Source organism: Oncorhynchus tshawytscha, linkage group LG30 (genome assembly GCF_018296145.1).
Source record: "Oncorhynchus tshawytscha isolate Ot180627B linkage group LG30, Otsh_v2.0, whole genome shotgun sequence".
NCBI classification, from domain to species: Eukaryota; Metazoa; Chordata; class Actinopteri; order Salmoniformes; family Salmonidae; genus Oncorhynchus; species Oncorhynchus tshawytscha.
Genome location: NC_056458.1, coordinates 26100795 through 26125108, shown reverse-complemented (window position 1 = coordinate 26125108; position 24314 = coordinate 26100795). Strand labels below are relative to the sequence as shown.

General features: G+C 40.8%; 2 protein-coding genes across 2 annotated transcripts; both read right to left on the bottom strand.

The window, feature by feature from the left end:
- Window positions 1-3971: 3971 nt before the first annotated feature.
- On the bottom strand, window positions 3972-10991 carry psmg1 (proteasome (prosome, macropain) assembly chaperone 1). The gene is made up of 7 exons (XM_024393874.2): window positions 10784-10991; window positions 10414-10523; window positions 9607-9764; window positions 6040-6102; window positions 5697-5895; window positions 5211-5341; window positions 3972-4734 (listed from the first exon to the last, which is right to left on the bottom strand). The coding sequence occupies exons 1-7, from the start codon at window positions 10900-10902 to the stop codon at window positions 4657-4659; spliced, it is 858 nt and encodes a 285-aa protein (XP_024249642.1). The 5' UTR covers window positions 10903-10991; the 3' UTR covers window positions 3972-4656.
- Window positions 10992-14772: 3781 nt separating this feature from the next.
- LOC112228504 (uroplakin-3b) lies at window positions 14773-22946 on the bottom strand. Its single transcript, XM_024393875.2, has 6 exons — window positions 22734-22946; window positions 21473-21640; window positions 21035-21269; window positions 20767-20849; window positions 20434-20563; window positions 14773-15162 (listed from the first exon to the last, which is right to left on the bottom strand). The coding sequence occupies exons 1-6, from the start codon at window positions 22801-22803 to the stop codon at window positions 15093-15095; spliced, it is 756 nt and encodes a 251-aa protein (XP_024249643.1). The 5' UTR covers window positions 22804-22946; the 3' UTR covers window positions 14773-15092.
- Between the last annotated feature and the right edge of the window lie 1368 nt (window positions 22947-24314).

Here is a 24314-nt window from a genome sequence, read left to right as displayed (position 1 = left end):
GTGTGCCTGAAATAGCCAAATCCACTCATTTGAAGGGGTATCCAAATACTTTTTATATATAGTGCATTCAGAAAGTTCAGACCCCTTGACTATTTCCACATTGTTATGTTACAGCCTTATTCTAAAATTGATTAATTCGTTTTTCCCCTAAATCTACACAAATAACCCATAATGACAAAGCCAAAAACAGTTTATTTGCAAATGTCTAAAAAATGTAAAACTGAAATATAACATTTACATAAGTAATCAGACCCTTTAACTCAGTACTTTGTTGAAGCACCTTTGGCAGCGATTACAGCCTCAAGTCTTCTTGGGTAAGGTACAAGCTTGGTACACATGTATTTGGGGAGTTTCTCCCATTCTTCTCTGCAGATCCTCTCAAGCTCTGTCAGATTGGATGGGCAGCATTGCTGCACATCTATTTTCAGGTCTCTCCAGAGATGTTCAAGTCTGGGCTCTGGCTAGGCCACAAGGACATTCAGAGACAGGTCCCAAAAGCTACTCAGGTCCCAAAAGCTACAGGGTCGTTGTCCTGTTGGAAGGTGAACCTCCGCCCCACTCTGAGGTCCTGAGCAGGTTTTCATCAAGGGATCTCTGTACTTACTCTGTTCATCTTTCCCTCAATCCTGACTAGTCTCCCAGTCCCTGCCACTGAAAAACATCCCCACTGCATGATGCTGCCCCCACCATGCTTCACCATAGGGATGGTGCCAGGTTTCCTCCAGACGGGACGTTTGGAATTCAGGGCAGACTTCAATCCTGGTTTCATCAGACAAGAGAATCTTGTTTCTCATGGTCTGAGAGTCCTTTAGGTGCCTTTTGGCAAACTCCAAGCAGGCTGTTCTGTGCCTTTTACTGGGGATTGGCTTCCATCTGGCCACTCTACCATAAAGGCCTGATTGGTGGAGTGCTGCAGAAATGGTTGTCCTTCTGGAAGGTTCTCCCATCTCTGGAGCTCTGTCAGACTGACCATCGAGTTCTTGGTCACCTCCCTGACCAAGGCCCTTCTCCCCCAATTGCAGTTTGTACAGGTGGCCAGCTCTAGCAAGAGTCTTTGTAGCTCAAAACTTATTCCATTTAAGAATGATGGAGGGCACTGTGTTCTTGGGGACCTTCAATGCAGCAGTCATTTTTCGGTACCCTTCCCCAGATCTGTGCGTAGACAAAATCCTGTCTCGGAGATCTACGGACAATTCCTTCAACCTCATGGCTTGGTTTTTGCTCTGACATGCACTGTCAACTGTGGGACCCTACATAGATAGGCGTGTGCCTTTGCAAATCATGTCCAATCAATTGAATTGACCACAGGTGGACTCCAATCAAGTTGTAGAAACATCAAGGATGATCAATGGAAACTGGATGCACCTGAGCTCAATTTCAAGTCTCATAGCAAAGGGTCTGAATACTTATGTAAATAAAAGGTATGTTTTTATTTGCTGATTTATTACAAACATTTCCACAAACCTATTTTCACTTTGTCATTATGGGGTATTGTGCATAGATTGATGAGGGAAAGAATGTATTTAATCCATTTTAGAATAAAGCTGTAAAGTAACAAAATGTGGAAAAAGTCAAGGGGTCTGAATACTTTCCGAATGCATTTTAAAGTATATGTGAACCACATGACTTCCATGACAAAGATCCAGACCACTTCATCATCAATGTGCTTCATTCAGAAAATGTTGTTCATAAACATACACAGAAGATTGACCATTGAGCATAGACTTAATGATTGTTACTCTCTCACGACTGTGTTGAGGGCAAAAAAGTGCCAAATTTGCTACGTAGATTTCCAGAAACTGAAGTGGTCATTGAAGGTCTCACATGCTGAATAGGAGACAATTTGTTGGTTTAAGGGAAAGAGGGATAGAAAGAAAAATAGGTTAGAAAAATACAAAGAGAGCATAAGGAAGAGACCCTCCCAGGAGAATGGACTGGTTATTAAGGTAAATAAGCACACTGCCAAGGCTACATATGATAGCGACATACAGGAAGGAAAGAGAAGCCAGAAAACAACTAAAATATTACAGCAAAAAAGTAGCCTCTCATCACCAGTCATTCCACTTATGGATTAGATGTGTGAGTGGCTCAAGTGTAACCGGGGAGGAGTCCCTAATGGCACCCCATTTCCTTTATAGTGCACTACTTTTGACCAGGGCCCATAGGGTTCTGCACTATGCAGCGAATAGGGTGCCATTTGGGAGACAGACCTTGTTATGGGGATGGACTGTATGGCGCTCGGCTGACTGGGACCGGACAGGGCCATATACACGGAGTATACAGTACCAAACATTAGGCGCACCTTCCTAATATGGAGTTGCACCCCCTTTCACATTCAGAACAGCCTAAATAGGCCAGGGCATGGACTCAAAGGTATTGAAAGCATTCCACAGACATGCTGGCCCATGCTGACTCCAATGCTTCCCACAGTTGTGTCAAGTTGGCTGGATGTCATTTGGGTGGTGGACCATTCTTGATAAGACATGGGAAACTGTTGAGCATGAAAAACTCAGCAGCGGTGCAGTTCTTGACACAAACCGGTGTGCCTGGCACCAACTACCATACCTCATTCATAAATATTTTTGTCTTGCCCATTCACCCTCTGAATGGCACATATACACAATCAATGTTTCAATTGTCTCAAGGTTTAAAAATCCTTCTTTAACCTCTTCTCACTTTCATCTACACGGATCTATGCGAATTTACAAAGTGACATCAATAAGGGATCATAGCTTTCACCTGGGTCAGTCTGTCATGGAAAGAGCAAGTGTTCTTAATATGTTTTGTATAGTCAGTGTAGTCTGACCTTTTAAGGCATATTTGAGACAAAGATTTGGGGATGGTATTTATTTAGAAACGTCTAAAAAGTTATAATAATACCAGTTAATTTTCAAAGTGTTAAGATGAATGAAAATACAGAATTTCAGGGTGTTCATTTACATTTTAAATGTAACATTACTTGAAAAAGTAAAAAGGCACAACGCTCGCTCAACATTAAAATTGTCTTTTTTACCTCTTGAATGATGGGGCAAACTGTAGACTTCCGCCTAAATAGACATACCCAAAAGTTAAAATTTTTCATGACGGCCATAAACAATAACAGGTAATGTTGCATAGTTTTAGAAATGTCTGGAACTCACCTTTCTGAGAAAAAAATGTTTGAAATTGCTGAGGTGTACTCACTTTAGAGGACACAAGCTCAAGTACATAGTGAAAATATGAAATGGGAAAAAATCTTGATATTTTTTCTTTCAATCCAACAAAAATTGAGAAATTGGGCTTGAAATGACTGATGCTTTGTAAATATAGTAACAATCAAATTATAAATGACTTACTATAAAATTGCACCTTTCTTTAAAATAAACATGATCATACTTCGTTACAGTACAATCAATATTGGCACTATTTCATATAACTGACAGAATTTCTTCTAAATGTCCACTGAGCAGCAGAGACAATTAAAATGTGTGCAGACTCGTTACTTCAGCTTTAAGCACAACGTGATTTCATCAATCTGTGACCAAGAAAAAGTGGTCGTTTCAATTTTAAGAAATTAATTAGTATTATTTCATGTTAAGAGCTCTAAATCTGGCTGAGAATATCACAGAGATGAAACCACAACTGCTGGATTCGCTAGACTCTCCCCTTTTATATATGTATCAATTACTCAGAGGAAGAGCAAATCGATTCTGTCTGGATAGGGCAGAAAATGTGACATGTCGCTCCCTTTGCAAATGTCGGGTCCACTGAGCGAGAGTGGGCACTATGAGGCACAGGTCCCTATGACATTCAAACAGCGCCTCGTACACCAAACTGTCAGTCGGAATTGCTCCAGAGCCACGCAAAGTGCCCCATATGGGAGACTTAACATCCTAAGTAAAAATGCCATCAATGGCCTTCCTCAGAACTACGTTGATGGCAGAAACATCAAGCTTTTGAACTTTGCTTAAATAAAACAAGGAGTTTTTAAATGCTGAGTGTTGCACCTTTTTATTTTCAATGAAGGTGCCCTTCACTTCTTCCAAATTAAAACATTACTTACATATTATTTTACAGTTTAAATGAAAAGGTAAACTTTTTTTGTAAATGGAATGTTATGGAAATGTCCAAACTTTTTATTTCACTTAGTTTTGACAAACTTACCCCACTGGTGATAAACTTCATCATGCTTGTTCTGCAGTTGCAGGGTCACAGATAAAACATGAACAAACTCTCCAAAAACACCCAAATACATCCTTTTAGAAACGGTAATGCTCTCAGTATAGCAATGCAGGTCTTGAGCAATGCCCGGAGAAGGCCTACACGGAGAAGTATCGCTTGAGTCCAACAAATTAGAATTTAAAGTTTGGAATGACGTCTAAAGACCTGCATCGTTATACTGAGAGCAATGCTGTTTTTAAAAGGACATATTTGGGTGTTTTTGGAGCTTTTGTTCATGTTATATCTGTGCGCCTGCAACTGCAGAACGAGCATGAGGAAGTCTATGGCTGGTGGGGTAAGTTTCTCAAAACCAAGTGAAATTGCAAAAAAGTGTCTGGACACTTCTATAAAATGCCATATACATCCAAAATACAGATTTGGTTAAAATAAAGTGAACCTGTTCATTAGGTAAAAGACAAATACAGAGCCTGTTCAGTACAAATACATCTTCTACATTTAAGTATACAGATTACTCTGAGCCTCAGTGATTATGGCAAACTTTCGGAGGACGTCAGCGCTCAGACAAGGCTCCAACTGGAGGTAAAATGTGGGGAGAGAGAGGGAGAGAGAAAGAGAGATCAGCAAAAGACAAAGCTTTTGAGAACCCTGAACAGTGATGAATAGCTACCATTAGGACATTGATACTGATACTGGGATGACTTAGTCGGGGTTGCAACTTAACGTTGAGTTAGAATACAAAAGCTGAAATTTCAAAATGTGGTTGTAAGCTACATTTGTTTGATCTGTAAGTTAGTTTTGATAGCTGGCCGCTAGACTTGTAGTAAGCATGGTCAAATTACTGACTGGGATAGGCCCCATTGTTCATCAGTTATATTGAAAACTGCTAACATTTGCCTCTATCTTATGGCAAAATGTCTAGAACTGCAGGAAATGAGTTATAAAACTGAAAAGTCTTCTCTCCACCCCACGGCAAAATGGGCAGAATTTTAGGAAATCAAATTTAAAGCGCAAACATTTTCTGCTCCCTGCTCTACAATGTATTCGCTCACCTTGACCAACTTGCTTAGACACAACAGGGCAGGTTTGTAGGTTTCCATGGTGATAGAGTCTGGGCTGATGACATCAGTGTAGCATTGGTACAGAACAGCTGGAATCTGATGGACTTGGCAGTGGCTCAGTACTGAGGAAAGAATAGAGATCCATTTTAGTATTTGGTTTATTCTGTGTGAAAAGGAAGCAGAAATTAACCAAAAATAACCATAATGTAATCCATAGAAAAGTCCTAAGGAGAAAGAATGACAAATTCAGCAAGTTGGCTAATATGCATGATATGGCAAGAATCTTTGACAAATTAAATCATGTTCCGTTAATGCAAGTGCTTTTACGCAAATAATACATGCCTGAACATGGTTGGGGTGCAAATTCCATTTCAAAGTCGATCAATTTAATGAATTGAAAATAGTCCATTATTTAATTACGTGGAATTAAATAGAAGACTTCAACCCAGGGAATCAAAGACATCAGTATGGTGGTACCTGCAGCTGGCAGTCCAGTGAGGATGTTTGGCTGTTCTAGTGCAGGGCAGAGGGCCTGGCCCTTGGAGGCACTGCTCTTGAGGGAGCGTAGGAAAGGGACAGCGCTACCGTAGAGGTAGTCTGGCGTTTTGTACTCAGCCACAGGGCTGTCCGACAGCACCATTACACTGAGCCCTCTCTTCTGGAGGCAGCCTAACACCTAGAACCAGAGGGAAGGAGGGAGAAAGATAAGAGGCCGTAGTCATTGTTGACCAGTACTTTTACAGTCACATCTACTTATAGTCATATCAAGCAGTGGGCAACCTGAACCTCTAAGGCATCTATAAAATCACAAGAACATTACCTTTTCTGTCCATTGAAACAGTTGGTCCTCCGCAATGTAACAAGTGCTTTGGCAGACCAGGACCTTCAAAAGCAACACAAGAATATACTTTAAAGCAGTCGTCACCAACCAGTCGATCGCAAGGCTTTCCTAGTTTTTCCCTTCCTCCAAGGCTTTCCTAGTTTTTCCCTTCCTCCAAGGCTTTCCTAGTTTTTCCCTTCCTCCAAGGCTTTCCTTGTTTTTTAAAAACTTTTTACCCCTTTTTCTCCCCACTTTTAGGATATCCAATTGGTAGTTACAGTCTTGTCCAATAGCTGCAACCCCCATAGAGGCTCAGGAGGGGCAATGGTTGAGAGCCATGCGTCCTCCAAAGCACAACCCGCACTGCTTGACACTGCTCGCTTAACCCGGAAGCCAGTAGCACCCATGTGTCAGAGTTAACACTGTACAGCTGGCATTAAAAAAAAAAGAAGCCCAACGATAAAGCCTCAAGTTACTATTTTTTAAATGAGTTTTGCACCGTTTGTGGTAGGTGCACTTGATTCAACTGCCCTTCACACCGGGTATCGTAGTGTTCCCATTTGAACCATTTCATGTGTCTGACGGTACAAACTCTACTCGCCCGGGGAGCAAATTAAGTACACCCATAGGTCTACCACTGGCCAATCAGATAGCTCAGATCACTGTGTCTGGAGCTTCCACAAGCCCACAGTGAAGCTGATAGTTGACTCAGTGTGAGATTTCAAAACATTAGCAATCATGACTAGAACCTGTCAAAAAATACAGCAAAGAGCTGCTGTTTTATTCACCACTGTCACATTTACAAGCCATAAAAGAAACCTCCCAGTGAAGCACCAGTGACTCGGTCAATAAGAAAGTGGTCAGATGAAGCAGATGCTAAGCTACAGGACTGTTTTGCTAAGCTACAGGACTGTTTTGCGGGCACGGACTGGAAAATGTTCCGGGATTCTTCCAATGCATTGAGGAGTACAACACATCAGACACTGGCTTCATCAATAAGGCCATTGATGACGTCGTCCCCACAGTGACTGTACGTATATACCTCAACCAGAAGCCATAGATTACAGGCAACATTCGCACTGAGCTAAAGGGTAGAGCTGCCGGTTTCAAGGAGTGGGACTCTAACCCAGAAGCTTATAAGAAATCCCGCTACACCCTCCGACAAAACCATCAAACAGGCAAAGCGTCAACACAGGACTAAGATCAAATCGTACTAAACCGGCTCCGACGCTCGTCGGATGTGGCAGGGCTTGCAAACTATTACAGACTACAAAGGGAAGCACAGCCGAAAGCTGCCCAGTGACACGAGAATACCAGACGAGCTAATTTAGTTCTATGCTCGCTTCGAGGCAAGTAACACTGAAGTATGCATGAGAGCATGAGCTGTTCCGGACGACTGTCTGATCATGCTTACTCATAGCATGCGCTGACCAGCTTGCAAGTGTCTTCACTGACATTTTCAACCTCTCCCTGTCTGAGTCTGTAATACCAACATGTTTCAAGCTGACCGCCATAGTCCCTGTGTCCAAGAACACTAAGGTAACCTGCCTAAATGACTACTGACTCGTAGCACTCACGTCTGTAGCCATGAAGTGCTTTGAAAGGCTGGTCATGGTTTACATCAACACCACTATGCCAGAAACCCTACATCCACACCAATTTGCATACTGCCCCAACAGATCCACAGATGATACAATCTCCATTGCACTCCACACTGCCCTTTCACCCCTAGACAAAAGGAAGACCTATGTGAGAATGCTCTTCATTGACTACAGCTCAGTGTACACCATAGTGCCCTCAAAGCTCATCACTAAGCTAAGGATCCTGGGACTAAACACCCCCCACTGCACCTGGATCCTGGACTTCCTGACGGGCCGGGTAGGTAACAACACAGCCGCCATGCTGATCCTGAACACGGGGGCCACTCATGGGTGCGTGTTCAGTCCCCTCCTATACTCCCTGTTCACTCATGACTGCACGGCCAAGCACCACTCCAACACCATCATTAAGTTTGCTGATCACCGACAACGACGAGACAACCTATAGGGAGGAGGTCAGAGACCTGGCCGTGTGGTGCCAGAACAACAACCTCTCCCTCAACGTGATCAAGACAAAGGAGATGGTGGACTACAGGAAAAAGTGGGCCGAGCACTCCCCTATTTTCATCGACAGGGCTGTAGTGGAGCAGGTTGAGAACTTCAAGCTCCTTGGTGTCCACATCACCAACAAACTAACATGGTCCTTGCACACCAAGACAGTCGTGAAGAGGGCACGACAAAACATATTCCCCCTAAAGAGACTGAAAAGATTTGGCATGGGTCATCAAATGGTTCTACAGCTGCACCATGGTTGCATCACTGCCTGGTATGGCAACTGCTCGGCCTCCGACCGCAAGCCACTACAGAGGTATTTTTTCTTAAAACTGCATTGTTGGTTAAGGGCTTGTAAGTATGCATTTCACTGTAAGGTCTACACCTGTTGCATTCGGCGCATGTGACGAATAACATTTTATTTGATCCACTTGCACTACAAAATTTATCGAGACTTGCATCGCTATTAGCGGCTTGCCTTTCTAATAACGAGGAGTAGCCTATTTCACGTTCTCTGATCATACGAGTAACATGAATTGGTGCATGAGTCAGAAAACCATCAGAGGTAGCCTCTCACAAAACCCACCCTCTGCTGAGACTGACCATCAGATGCAGGCACCATCAGTCTAGTAAAATAAACCATTTCAATTAGTAATGCTACAAATTATCTATTACCAGTGGGATCATATACCTCAGGTTTTGAAATATATATATTTTTAAATGGTCTGAGAAGCACGACATTGGCAGGGCAATTCAAGAATAGTCTATATGCATTGAGAATGTATTGAGCTTATAGCCTATGCACAAACCTCACTGCTACAGAACTGATTTTGATAGGTTAATGTTGCATAGGCTTAGGATGAAGTCATGATTTTTTTTTATCACAGCCTGCATTTTGACAAAGTGATCTTAGCTCATGAAAGGTTGGTGACCACTGCTTTTCAGAATCTGCTATAATCGCTGAGTCACTGACTACAGTAGCAATGAAAATATTGCTGGAACACACCTTTAAAGGTAGAGTCAGCAATCAAGAAACATTTATGAAGGTGAAGCGCAAGGCTTAACTTCTGTTTTTATCCCGCAGCTATAATATTGCAGCAGTGTGAAGCGCACGCGTCTTTATTTTTGGAAAGTGCAATGTCTGACATAGCGCTCATCTGCAATATTTGCGGTTCATCCTACTGCTCGTTGCAACGTCACATCACTGCGTCTCAGTTTAATTTGTATACCAACTCAGTGGCCTTGTGGTTAGTGTCCATCCTGAAATTGGAAGATCGATCCCTGGTTGAGTCATACCAATGAACAGGACCATATGCCTCTCTGCTTGGCACCGAGCAGATGGATTAATGCTGCAACAGACTAGTGTCCAAACACAGGCTTCTGAACGATGGGCCGTTGTGGTTTGGACAAGGCTTAGACCTTTAAGTGTATCCTATGTACAATTGTTGGTGTGCATTGTGTTTGATCAGCCACTCACTGCTGGGTTGTCCCTATGTCTGTAGAAGAGACAGGCTGGCTCTCCAGGCAGTGGGGCAATGCTCTGTCTACTGGAGCCCCTACTCCTCTCATTCCATAGTGACACATGGCCCACTGCATCCCAGCTTTCAGTGTTCAACACATATGCAGACAGAAATCCTGAAAACAATAGGAGAGAATTTTCATTCCTTGAGAGAAAGAGTTAGACCAGGAGTGTATTCATTAGTCGGATTCTGTTGCAAAACTTGACAGAAAGCTGTTTGGTTGCATTTCGATCTTAAACGGAAGTTGTAGTTCATTTTAAAAGTATGGTTTTCATGCGTTGCCATGTCCATCCCAATAGTCTGCAGAACGCTTGGCACAAGCTGCACATCTATAAATTACAAAATCTTCCATACTCCAAAGTGAAATCTATTGGGTTCCTTCCGCCAGTCACTTTGTTTTTTAAGAGAGGTGACTGAACTACAACTTCCGTTTAAGAACAAAACAGGACTCAACAGCTTTTCACATTTTGAAGAGCTTTGAGTAAACTGTTTGTTGTAAAAACGTTTTACAACGGAATCCGACTAATGGATACACCCCAGTCGTCACAGGTGAGCTTTTATTTAACTAGGCAAGTCAGTTAAGAACAAATTCTTATTTACAATGACGGCCTAACCCGGACGACTCTGGGCAAATTGTGCGCCGCCCTACGGGTCTCCCAATCACGACCAGTTGTAATACAGCTTGGAATCGAAACATGGTCTGTAGTGACGCATCTAGCACCGAGATGCAGTGCTTTTGTCCGCTGCGCCACTCGAGAGCTTACCTGCAGCATTAGTGCCCACGGCAATGATGAGGTCTGAGCATTGCAATGTGTTGCTGCCAGAGTCCTCAAGTGATTGTGCGACTTCAGGGCACCACACAATATGAACCTCCCTGTTGAACCAGAACACCAGTCAGTCAAAAACTTTACACTTAGTCACCGTGTACTAACGTATTACAATAATAAAAGGAGTTGTGTACAGTTGAGAACAGAGGACATGTTATTTTATTGACAAGCGATGGATATTTCAAAATAACCAACTACTGCATAAGCTACAAACGCGAAACATTTCAAAGCCTTCGCTAACTAGTTGCCAAGTGAAACTGAAAGCTCAATAGCGTGCAGTTTGTGAGTCGTTAGCTAGCTTAGCTACCTCTTTTCTTCTATCTCTCTGTGAATTCGCTCATCTTCGTTTTCATCATCCAGATCATCGTCGTCTTCTTCGACTGCACGCGAGTAAACAGATAAAACCTCTCCGAAAAACGTAGCCATCGTATATTGTATGACTGTAGCTAGCTAGATGACCGTGCTGACAAAAAAATGGGAGAATCTCAATTGTCTCTCCTCGCGTAGTCGTCTCTCCTCCTTCTCAAAACCCATTGGAGGAGCAGGTCAGAAGGTCTGGACCAGCTGGTTTTCTCATCCAATGGGTTTTGAGAAAAAGGCGAGGAGAGCAGTGTTGCCAAATTATTTTCAGGGGAAGTTGCTAGAGGCAGGTCGACTTGTTGCTAAAAGCTGCTAAATGACGTTGTGATCATTGGGTGGAATACACAATAACGTTACTCAAATTGACTGAAAAAAGTTTGGATGTTGCCACACACATACCTACTTGTTAACAAAATTAAGGAAGTTTCCTTTAAAATTATTCATAAATATTATCCTGCCAACCACTATATGAAGAAGTTTAAGGAAAACATCAACTCAAATGGCTCCTTTTGTAATGACCACCCAGAAACAGTGTTGCATATTTTTTGGCATTATATGCATGTAAGAAAACTGGCAAGACATCAGTAGGTTTATAATTGAACACATTTATGAAGATTTTACACTATTGTGAAGAGATGTACTGTTTGGATTCTTTACATACAATATAAATAAGCTGAAACATTTTTATGTCATTCATTTCATTATTCTTTTGGCCAAATTTCATATACACAAATGTAAATTTACAAACAGAAAACCACATTTTCGTGCCCTACAAAAATAAATTGAACTGTATTTTAAGACGGTTAAATGCTCTACTAACAAAAAAGCTGTTCGAATTGTAAGTATATGCATGTCCCTTAAGGTCCTTGTGTAATTGTAATGTGATATTGTACCCCCTAGCTCGAATGTCCATTGTTTGTAATCTATGTATGCTTGTGTTCCCTCATGTGCTTTATGTATTGATTTGTTGTTAATAAAAAATAAATACATTTTAAAATGGAACGTGTGATGTGACTGAGTGTGTGAATGAAAATCGTTTTTGTGTCATTTAGAGGGAAAATGCATTTTAGCGTTTGAGTCACTTTTCAAAAGTTGCTAAAAGTTCCAAATACATTTTTAAAAGTAGCTAAATTTGTTGCTAGGTGCTGTTTGAAAAAAAGTTGTCAGGGTAGTCTGAAAAGTTGCTAAATATAGCATCAAATTGCTAAATTGGCATCAATGGAGGAGAGAACACGCGAGGAGGTAACGTTGACGATTCCTCGTGTGTACTTCCTTCGTTTTCTTTTTCTCAGTTTTTCCCTTGAGTTCAACGCGACAGGTACCTCTATCACCGCCTATCGTGCTGGAGTGTAACACAATATACAGTCGCTAGTGAAAGTCTACACCTCTTGCAGTCACATTTTGCTGCCTTAATTTAAATCTAAAACGGGATCTAAAACGGGTAAAGCTTTTGCTACCGATCTACACAACCTACTTGACATTTTCAAAGTGAAAGAAAATTAGAGCATTTTCCAATTATTATTATTATTATTATTATTATTATTATTATTATTTTTAAGTATGATGTCTTGATTGTGTATGTTCTCACACCCAATCATTAATATTTTGTGATGGTGGAAGCACCTCAGGCAGCCATTACAGCTGTGAATGCCATTACAGCTGTGAATCATTTTGAATAAGATTCTAACAACTTTGCACAACTTTTAGAGTAAAAAATACTGTATATCGATTGGTTTTGTCAACATTGCTCAAGCTCAGTAGGCTGAATTTGGTTAGGAATCATTGATGGACTGCAATATTCAAACATTGTCTGTGATTTTCAAGCAAATTTAAGTCAGGACTGAGACTCAAGCACTAAGCAATACAACTTGGAAAGCCATTCTGGTCTGTTTTTGGCAGAAAAATGTGTGTAATTGTCCCGCTCTATCCCAGGGTTAGATATTCAGACAACTCCCCAGTCGCTGCCGGTGGCAAGCATACCCATAACATGATGCTGCCACCACAATACTTGAAAATACAGGTTTCACTCTGTGTTGTATTGGATTTAACCCATCACATCTGAAGTTTTTAAATTTAGACCTAAATGTTCACTTCCTCCATGTTGTCTTTTAGTATTACTTAACAGCCTTGTTGCAAACAGAATAGATTATTTGGAGTGTAATTCTTTTAAACACAAACTTCCATCTTTTCACATATTTTCATACAGTCCAGTAATGTGGAGTGAATGTAATGTTGTTGATACTCTGTATTTTCAATTATTGTGGTAGCAGCATCATGTTATTGGTATGCGTGTCACCAGCAGGGACAAGGGAGTTTGTTAGGATCAAAAGAAATATGAAAGAAGCAAAACCCAAGTAAAAACTTAGAGGAAAACCTGCCTCAGACTTCTGAATATACCCCTGGGTGGAGTTTTATTTTTCAGCGAGACAATACACATTTTAATGCCAAAGACACACCCGAATGGTTTTCCAAGTGCTGTTGAGTGTTCCTGAGTGGTCCAGACTCAGTCCTGATTTAAATCTGCTTGAAAATCAGAGACAAGTTTTGAATATTTCTGTACATCAATGATTCCCAACCACTGAGCTTGAGCAATTTTGACAAAAACAATGGAATGCCACCTGAGAGGCGCAGCCTTCTAAGGCACTGCATCGCTGTGCTTGAGGCAATTGGATATCACAAAATTGGGGAGAAAAAAGGGGGTAAAATACACAACAAAACATTTATGATATACTGTATGTTGCCCCAACAGTAGTGCAAAGTAGGTAGAATCTTATTCAAATCTGTGCGTAAAGTAGAGAATCTCACATGCACAGAAGTTTCAAACCTTTACCTATTGGGAAGAGGGTTCCAGAGGATATTTATGCTGTGTTCATAATGTCTAGTCAATTCTTAAATACGAGCATACGACTGGGAAAAATCCACTTGAACACCCCTCCAACTCGTAATTACTAGTGGTAAACTAGTCTATCATTTCTGAGCTCCCACATGATGAACTCCGACTTCACCTACTATTTTTAATTAATTAGGAAAAGTTTCTATATATATTTTTTCAAGGCTGCGAAATGTGACAACTGTGCAAGGAGCGTGTAGACTTTCAATAGGCATTATAGCTCTGCTGGAACCCATCTGTCTTATAGGTAGATTAGATAATATAAAATCCATGTGCTTACTGTGGGTGAAAAGCTTACCCTTAGATCAGACCGATATGATTATTTAATTTATTTTACCCCAAAATTGGTAGATACAGTCTTGTCCCATTGCTGCAACTCCCGTACGGACTCGGGAGAGGTGAAGGTCAAGAGCCATGCGTCCTCCCGAAGCACGACCCTGCCAAGCCGCACTGCTTCTTGACACACTGCTCGCTTAACCCGGAAGCCAGTCGCCCCAATGTGTCGGAGGAAACACCGTCCAACTGCTAACTGTGTCAGCGTGCATGCGCACAGCCCGCCACAGGAGTCGCTAGAGCACGATGGGACAAGGACATTAACCTGGTAAAGGAATACACTTTCTGGCCTAAATGCAACACATCACTGAGTAACTATCTCGTTATTTTCAAGCATGGTGGTGGTTGCATCGGCAAATATTGGGGAGTTTTTCAGGATAAAATTAAATGGGATGGAGTTAAGCTGTGAGAGGATTTCACCTTTCAGCAGGACAATAAACTACAACACAAAGCCAAATCTACACTGGAGTTGCTTATTAAGAAGTCAGTGAATATTCCTAAGTGGCCAAGTTACAGTTTTGACTTAGATCTGCTTGAAATACTATGGAAAGAAAATTGCTGTTTAGCCACTATTCTGATAATAATATGCAAATATTGCACATTCCAGGTGTGCAAAGCTCTTAGAAACTTACCCAAGAAGACTCACAGCTGTTATCGCTGTCAAATGTGTTTCTAATGTGTATGGACTCAGGGAGGTGAATACTGATGCAACGTCTATCTACATTTGATTAATAAATGCTTGCATTTTTCTTCAACTTTGACAGAGTATTTTGTGTAGATTGTTAACAAAAAATGACAATTACATCTATTTTAATCCCACTTTGTAACACAAAAATTATGTGAAGAAATCCAAGGGGTCTGAAAACTTTTGCAAGGCAATGTTCATGTAGAAATGGCATCAGAACATTAACATAAGGTTTAACCATATGTATCTTTCCATCCTAGGTCTCTGCTAGATGCACAGTGAAGTGTCCACATCAATGGTCACAGAAATGTCTTGAGGAGTGCTGTACTGGTCTGAGAGTGGAGGAAGTTAGTAGGAGTATTGTCCCAGTATCCCAGGTCCAGTGGTGATGTCATGGCCTCCACGGAATGATCCCAAACTGTGTTAAGGGAAAGGCAGGAAGCACAACGTTTCTCATAAGGCTGACATGTTTATATGCAACCACATTCTCAGGTCAGTACAACATTTTTGTCATTTCTAACCCCAATGCTGCCAGTACCTTGAAGTCATTTTTGTGTTGAGCAAGGTAGGGTGAAGATTCTATTTCCTAGGATATGTGCTACTATGGTATAGCAGTGTATCCCCAATAATAATTTAGCATGTTGACGCCACTCCCCAAAATCGAATAACTATAAAACATTTTCAATATATACATTACCATTCAAAAGTTTGGCACACCTACTCATTACAGGGTTTTCTTTATGTTTTACTATTTTCTACATTGTAGAATAATAGTGAAGACATCAAAACTATTAAATAACACATATGGAATCATGTAGTAACCAAAAAAGTGTTAAATAAATCAAAATATATTTTATATAAGATTCTTCAAAGTTGCCACCCTTTGCCTTGATGAAAGCTTTGCACCAGCATCAACCAGCTTCATGAGGTAGTCACCTGAAATGCATTTCAATTAAAAGGTGTGCCTTGTTAAACGTTAATTTGTGGAATTTCTTTCCTCCTTACTGCGTTTGCGCCAATCAGTTGTGTTGTGACAAGGTAGGGGTAGTATACAGAAGTCCATATTATGGCAAGAACATCTAAAATAAGCAAAGAGAAACGACCGTCCATCATTACTTTAAGACATGAAGGTAAGTCAATGCGGAACATTTCAAGAACTTTGAAGGTTTTTGTGACTGCATTTGAAGAAACTACAGTGCCTTGCGAAAGTATTCGGCCCCCTTGAACTTTGCGACCTTTTGCCACATTTCAGGCTTCAAACATAAAGATATAAAACTGTATTTTTTTGTGAAGACTCAACAACAAGTGGGACACAATCATGAAGTGGAACAACATTTATTGGATATTTCAAACTTTTTTAACAAATCAAAAACTGAAAAATTGGGCGTGCAGAATTATTCAGCCCCCTTAAGTTAATACTTTGTAGCGCCACCTTTTGCTGCGATTACAGCTGTAAGTCGCTTGGGGTATGTCTCTATCAGTTTTGCACATCGAGAGACTGACATTTTTTCCCATTCCTCCTTGCAAAACAGCTCGAGCTCAGTGAGGATGGATGGAGAGCATTTGTGAACAGCAGTTTTCAGTTCTTTCCACAGATTCTCGATTGGATTCAGGTCTGGACTTTGACTTGGCCATTCTAACACCTGGATATGTTTATTTTTCAACCATTTCATTGTAGATTTTGCTTTATGTTTTGGATCATTGTCTTGTTGGAAGACAAATCTCCGTCCCAGTCTCAGGTCTTTTGCAGACTCCATCAGGTTTTCTTCCAGAATGGTCCTGTATTTGGCTCCATCCATCTTCCCATCAATTTTAACCATCTTCCCTGTCCCTGCTGAAGAAAAGCAGGCCCAAACCATGATGCTGCCACCACCATGTTTGACAGTGGGGATTGGTGTGTTCAGGGTGATGAGCTGTGTTGCTTTTACACCAAACATAATGTTTTGCATTGTTGCCAAAAAGTTCAATTTTGGTTTCATCTGACCAGAGCACCTTCTTCCACATGTTTGGTGTGTCTCCCAGGTGGCTTGTGGCAAACTTTAAATGACACTTTATGGATATCTTTAAGAAATGGCTTTCTTCTTGCCACTCTTCCATAAAGGCCAGATTTGTGCAATATACGACTGATTGTTGTCCTATGGACAGAGTCTCCCACCTCAGCTGTAGATCTCTGCAGTTCATCCAGAGTGATCATGGGCCTCTTGGCTGCATCTCTGATCAGTCTTCTCCTTGTATGAGCTGAAAGTTGAGGGACGGCCAGGTCTTGGTAGATTTGCAGTGGTCTGATACTCTTTCCATTTCAATATTATCGCTTGCACAGTGCTCCTTGGGATGTTTAAAGCTTGGGAAATATTTTTGTATCCAAATCCGGCTTTAAACTTCTTCACAACAGTATCTCGGACCTGCCTGGTGTGTTCCTTGTTCATGATGCTCTCTGCGCTTTTAACGGACCTCTGAGACTATCACAGTGCAGGTGCATTTATACGGAGACTTGATTACACACAGGTGGATTGTATTTATCATCATTAGTCATTTAGGTCAACATTGGATCATTCAGAGATCCTCACTGAACTTCTGGAGAATGTTTTGATTTGTTTTAAAGTTTGAAATATCCAATAAATGTCATTCCACTTCATGATTGTGTCCCACTTGTTGATTCTTCACAAAAAAATACAGTTTTATATCTTTATGTTTGAAGCCTGAAATGTGGCAAAAGGTCGCAAAGTTCAAGGGGGCCGAATACTTTCGCAAGGCACTGTATCAAGCGCTATGAGGACCACCACAGGAAAGGAAGACACAGAGTTACCTCCACTGCAGAGGATAAGTTCATTAGAGTTACCAGCCTCAGAAATTACAGCCCAACTAAATGCTTCACAGAGTTCAAGTCAGAGACACATCTCAACATCAACTGTTCAGAGGAGACTGATTGAATCAGGCCTTCTAAAGGACACCAATAATAATAAGAGACTTGCTTGTGCCAAGAGACACGAGCAATGGACATTAGACCAGTGGAAATCTGTCCTTCGGTCTGATGAGTCCAAATTTGAGATTGTTGGTTCCAACCGCCGTGTCTTTGTGAGACGCAGAATAGGTGAACGGATGACCTCCGCATGTGTAGCATGGAGGAGGTGTGATGGTGCTTTGCTGGTGACACTGTCAGTGATTTATTTAGAATTCAAGGCACTCTTAACCAGCATGGCTACCACAGCATTCTGCAGCGATACGCCATCCCATCCGGTTTGCGCTTAGTGGGAATATCATTTGTTTTTCAACAGGACAATGACCCAAAACACACCTAGAGGCTGTGTAAGGGCTATGTCACGAGAAGTGATGGAGTGCAGCACCAGATGATGTCTTCCACAATCACCCGACCTGAACCCAATTGAGATGGTTTGGGATGATTTGGACCACAGAGTGAAGGAAAAGCAGCCAACAATTTCTCAGCATATGTGGGAACTCCTTCAAGATTGTCAGAAAAGCATTCCCCATGAAGCTGGTTGATAGAATAACAAGTGTGCAAAGCTGTCATCAAGGCAAAGGGTGACTACTTTGAAGACTGTAAAATGTATTTTTTTGGTTACTACATGATTCCATGTGTTATTTCATAGTTTTGATGTCTTCACTTTTATTCTACAATGTAAAAAATAGTAAAAGTAAAGAAACCCTTGAATGATTAGGTGTGTGCAAACATTTGACTAGTACTGTATGTACCGTTGAAGTCAGAAGTTTACATACACCTTAGCCAAATACATTTAAACTCAGTTTTTCACAATTCCTGACATTTAATCCCAGTAAAAATTCAGTGTTTTAGGTCAGTTAGGATCACCACTTTATTTTAAGAATGTGAAATAGTAGAGAGAATGATTTATTTAAGCTTTTATTTCTTTAATCACATTCCCAGTGAGTCAGAAGTTTACATACACTCAATTAGTATTTGGTAGCATTGCCTTTAAATAGTTTAACTTGGGTCAAACCTTTTGGGTAGCCTTCCACAAGCTTCCCACAATAAGTGGGGTGAATTTCGGCCCATTCCTCCTGACAGAGCTGGTGTAACTGAGTCAGGTTTGTAGGCCTCCTTGCTCGCACATGCTTTTTCAGCTCTGCCCACAAATTGTCTATGGGATTGAGGTCAGGGCTTTGTGATGGCCACTCCAATACCTTGACTGTTGTCCTTAAGCCATTTTGCCACAACTTTGGAAGTATGCTTGGGGTCATTGCCCATTTGGAAGACCCATTTGCGACCAAGCTTTAACTTCCTGACTGATGTCTTGAGATGTTGCTTCAATATATCCACATAATCTTCCTACCTCATGATGCCATCTATTTTGTGAAGTGCACCTGTCCTTCTTGCAGCAAAGCACCCCCACAACATGATGCTGCCACCCCCGTGCTTCACGGTTGGGATGGTGTTCTTTGCAAGCCTCCCCCGTTTTCCTCCAAACATAACGATGGTCATTATGGCCAAACAGTTCTATTTTTGTTTCATCAGACCAGAGGACATTTCTCCAAAAAGTACAATCTTTGTCTCCATGTGCAGTTGCAAACCATAGTCTGGATTTTTTATGGCAGTTTTGGAGCAGTGGCTTCTTCCTTGCTGAGTGTTTCCTCCAGCATCTTCACAAGGTCCTTTGCTTTTGTTCTGGGATTGATTTGAACTTTTCGCACCAAAGTACTTGCATCTCTAGGAGACAGAACGCGTCTCCTTCCTGAGTGTTATGACGGCTGCGTGGTCCCATGGTTTTATACTTGCGTACTATTGTTTGTCAAGCAGAGGCACTGAGTTTGAAGGTAGGCCTAGAAATACATCCACAGGTACACCTCCTATTGACTCAAATGATGTCAATTAGCCTATCAGAAGCTTCTAAAGCAATTAGATAATTTTCTGGAATTTCCCAAGCTGTTTAAAAGGCACAGTCAACTTAGTGTATGTAAATGTCTGACCCACTGGAATTGTGATACAGTGAATTATAAGTGAAATAATCTGTCTGTAAACAATTGTTGGAAAAATTACTTGTGTCATGCACAAAGTAGATGTCCTAACTGACATGCCAAAACTATAGTTTGTAAATAAGAAGGAGTGGTTGAAAAACAAGTTAATGGACTCCAACCTAAGTGTATGTAAACTTCCAACTTCAACTGTATGTATGTATATATGTATGTACTACACACACACACACCACACACACACACACACACACACACACACACACACTTTTAAGTTCAGAGTGACAAGTTACAACGTATATTTGTAGCAAACAGAGTGAGCAGTGGCAATTAAAGACATTTTAAAAGCTTTTGATGCATTCAGTCCTTTGGGGGTTTTCAATTAGGTAAATTTAGATGGGCAACCCTATGCTGTAGCCTAATTATTTAAAACATATATGCTGCATCACTTGGGCTACAGGTTATAATGCTTTTAAAGGGTAAATTATATTTCAGATTGGTTCAACATAATTACATTTTCATGCATTTTGGAATAGAATGTCCTTTGCAAAAAGTCACCAAAAGTGACCTTCTCACAGTCATTCTACAAAAACAAATATCCCCCTACTAGCTTTGCCCCCGCTGCTGAAAAACATCCCAGAGTAAACTCTGGATATGGTATTGTATTGTATGGCATGAATTTTAAGTCGCTCTCGATCAGAGCATCTGCTAAATGACTAAAATGTCAAATACGTGTGTGCCTCACCCATCCAGTAGCAGCACAGCTCCCAGCAGCAGTAGCAGGACAGCCAGCAGACAGGAAGAGATCACTGTGATGACCACCATTCCCCCAGAGCGCTTCCCTGTCCACTCATCTATGGAGGACCAGGACCTCGCTGCACAGACAGAGAATACTTTTTTTTTTTTTTTACCTCTGAGTAAAATTTGCCTTTAAGAGGGAACACAATGAACCATTTTCAATTCAGGCCAGGGCTATTAGCTCCCCCAAGTGTAACAACCGTTAAACATCTTGTGCTGATTATAGGCTATATCTGTGTAATAATAATGTTCATAATTTATTTTAGTGGCTTTATCTTACTTGATGTTAGAAAAATGGGATATGACCATTTAGACTCTGAGACCACTCCTCTGGAGACTGGATCAATGAGGATGTACTTCACCCTGAACAATAAGAAAATACACATTTACACATGACCAAGACTGACCTTAAAAAGACCACAACAAATCCACCAATTATACTTTTCAATTAGTTGGGATTTAGACATTCCTAGCTGTTAAAAGTCGGTTGCTTTCAAGACTGTCAATGACAAAAGCATCCTTGATGTATATTGCTATGGTATTGATACCTGACAGTGGAACCCGGAGGTAGGATCCCATTGCAGTTGGTGTTGGTGCAGTTGCCCTCCGCACCTACTCTGAAGTACTTGATGCCAGGCAACTGGCCACAGGGGAAGTCCTTAGGGCGACCCAATTTGGTGACAAAGTACATTCTATTAGTCTGGCTGCTGAAGGCAATAGGGTATGGAGAGGCACTGACGATCTGTACTGCTACCAGCTTGTCAATGTCAAAGTTGTTGATGCCTGATGTGCAAAAGGGCCATGAGAAAAGACAAAATGATCAATGGGCTGGACAATCGTACATCTATCTAGTATCTGATTTGATTTTGATTTAGCTGCACTGGAATTGTAATCTGATGGATGAATCATTATTAATGATTGTATCAAAGTTAAGATACTGTCCCTCGATGTCTTTAAATACTTTGCCACATCCAGTTGAGACCTACCTGGTCCAGAGGCGATGGCAGCCCATACTTGACAGGTGCTTTGACTGCATTTGAGCTGGGTCAGTGTGTTGAAGTAGCACAGAGGCTGGCCCAGCACAATGGTAGTGCTGGTTACCCTGCCGCTTGCCTCATAGGGGAGAATCTCAGGAATATGATCCAGAGACACAACTACACAAACAGAACAGAAAAACTATTTACTACTTTTTACTACAGGGTTGGGATGCTATCTGTGGGAGAGCATAAGAAACATGACTCTTGTTTTTCCTCCCAGTCTTGTCATGTTACAAAATTATTGAATCTGTCCCTAGTCTCAGACAATGGGAGGACAATACATGCTCAAATGATAATTACTGTAGAAAGGCCTAATTATGCTTTCTCAGATTGTCATTACTTTCATATGGATAATTGTATTCACTACAGTAACTATTAATATCATAACTAGCTGTACTGATGTCTGATGCTGCCGTAAAAGTGCATAGAAATCTAATTTCTTGTTTTGGATAGTGAAAATCCCACACACATGTAGTGGCTCAATGAGGAGCTAGGCCATGGTGTATACAGACAACATTTGCACTGCAAACATCTCTTAAGGTTGAACAGTAAAACACGTGGGGGTAAGCACCCTGAGCAGGAGAAAGCACCATGTCCATTTTCCTGAAAAACCAGTCTATCCTATTATTTATCATTCAAGAGGAATTTTTCCTTTCAAAAAATATTGAAGGGCATGTTTGGAATAAGGACACATTTCACATCCAACTAAAAACAAACACTTATATTCAAGTAACCATCCTTCGCCTGTTCGTGCTCTTTTAATGTTGCCCAAAAGCATAATTTATGGAGTAAAACTGCCCTAAAAACGATTCTATGACCTGTTCTACATCAACAGCATTTATCAATTTTAGCTTATCAATTGATATTGATAAGACCAAATTGAATCATTCAATCTGCTAATAAAAAACGTTAACCAGTATGGCTACATAAAGCTATAAAGTATTCTGTTTACGATCATCAAACATTGATTTGGGTCTTGTAACACTTTGATCTTTATTAGTGATAGCCTGTTTCAATAACTTAAATATAATAAAAACTAAATTAAGAGCATTCTTTCAACATGATAGCCTGTTTATACGTGAAGGGTGGTTAGAATAAAATAAAGTATTAGGTATATTCAAAAAATGTGGGCATATTAAAATATTTAAAAGATTAACAAACATTGTCCAAGTTATCACTACCTCCCCCGAAACATATAGGCTTGACTTACTTTGCGGTCGGACTCCGAACATAACTGCACTTAAGATAGATGTATATGATAACATGTACGTCCAAGACATCGCAGATATTTTGGGGTTGATACTGTCAAAAATGTGCCCCCGATGTTTCTACTATTAGTATTTCGCTCGACAAAATATATTTTCCAGTAAGTTACCGTGCCTTCTCTGTGGTGTGTGCAGGTGAACTAAAACTGTAGGTGTTACGTTAGTAGTCTGTGGGAGTTAACAGTTCCCAGGGAAACACTATCAAACGTTTGTCAAGGACAAAACTTTAAAAGTATAATTACATTTGCTAAATTATAACCACTAAATCGTAAGTCTCCAATCATAATATAAGATTAATAAATTCCTACAAAATAAATAAATGCCAGTATGATTATAAGTATGTACAGTACCCTAAAACTGTAGGTGTTACATTAGTAGTCTGTGGGAGTTCCCAGAGAAACGCTATCAAACGTTTGTCAAGGACAAAACTTGAAAAGTATAATTAAATTTGCTAAATTATAACCACAAAATCGTAAGCCTCCAATCATAATATAAGATTAATACATTCCTACAAAATATACTTCCATACTTTTACTCAGGGCCAGACCTATGCATAAGCGATATAGGCGGCCAATTTGGGGCCCGCCACCAAAAATATATACAAAACTTAGTGTTGAGAGTTAGAATAGTAGAATACACAAGGTGATGTTTCAAAATGTGTTTCTGCATCATCAAGGTCTACCTGAACCAGAATGCCTGAGACCCGAGCGGGTCCAAGGTCCAGAATTCTAACTTGTCCCTCTGTCTGGATGGATCAGGTCCTGTTTGATTGTCATCGGGTCTTGGGTCTATGTAACTACAGCTGATAGACCCGAGTGGACCCGACCATGGCTCTACATAGCCTATAGCATATTTATTTTATGCTAATAAGGTGAATTTATTGAGTTATAGAAGGCCTAGCCAACATTGAAATATCTATTGTTAACCAGAAGAGCAAACAATCAATCAATGAAATGTATTTATCAAGCCCTTTTTACATCAGCCGATGTCACAAAGTGCTGAAAGTTAGAATTTGGCTGAAAAACATCATTTTGTCACTTTGGTCCAATCGGGTCTGGTCTAGAGCCGGACTTGTTAGGGTACGGGATCTAGGACTGGTTGTCCTAGGGTCCATTCGGGTTTGGGTCTGATTGTTCTGTTTGGGCCCGAGTCCCCCCCCCTTTTTTATTGATTGAGTCAGTAAGGGTGCGGTTCTGATTGTCCTTGGGTCCATTCGGGACCAACTTTTTGGACCAGAGAAGACCTCTCGTGCATCAACAGTTTCCCTCTTGTTATGTCAGTCACTGACAGTCAATCAAGTAGCCCATATCAGCTAAAAAAAATTCAGTTGGTAGGTTAGTCTAGCCAGCTATCTAAACTTCAGCTGTCTCCATAGGACAACGCTTTTTGGTTCCAGGTATAACCCTTTTGGGTTCCATATAGAACCCTCTGTGGAAAGGGTTTTACATGGAACCCAAAAGGGTTCTACCTGGAACCAAAAATAGTTTTTCAAAGGGTTCTCCTATGGGGAACAACATTTTGCTTAC

Coding starts and splice junctions, on each gene's coding strand:
- psmg1 (XM_024393874.2), bottom strand. CDS start 10,902: ATGGCTACGTTTTTCGGAGAGGTTTTATCTGTTTACTCGCGTGCAGTC. Junction 10,524..10,783: donor AGAGAGATAGAAGAAAAGAG/GTAGCTAAGCTA, acceptor CTGGTTCAACAG/GGAGGTTCATATTGTGTGGT. Junction 4,735..5,210: donor GTCTAAGCAAGTTGGTCAAG/GTGAGCGAATAC, acceptor TTTTACCTCCAG/TTGGAGCCTTGTCTGAGCGC.
- LOC112228504 (XM_024393875.2), bottom strand. CDS start 22,803: ATGTCTTGGACGTACATGTTATCATATACATCTATCTTAAGTGCAGTT. Junction 21,641..22,733: donor GTTCGGAGTCCGACCGCAAA/GTAAGTCAAGCC, acceptor CTGTTTGTGTAG/TTGTGTCTCTGGATCATATT. Junction 21,270..21,472: donor TGCCATCGCCTCTGGACCAG/GTAGGTCTCAAC, acceptor TTTGCACATCAG/GCATCAACAACTTTGACATT.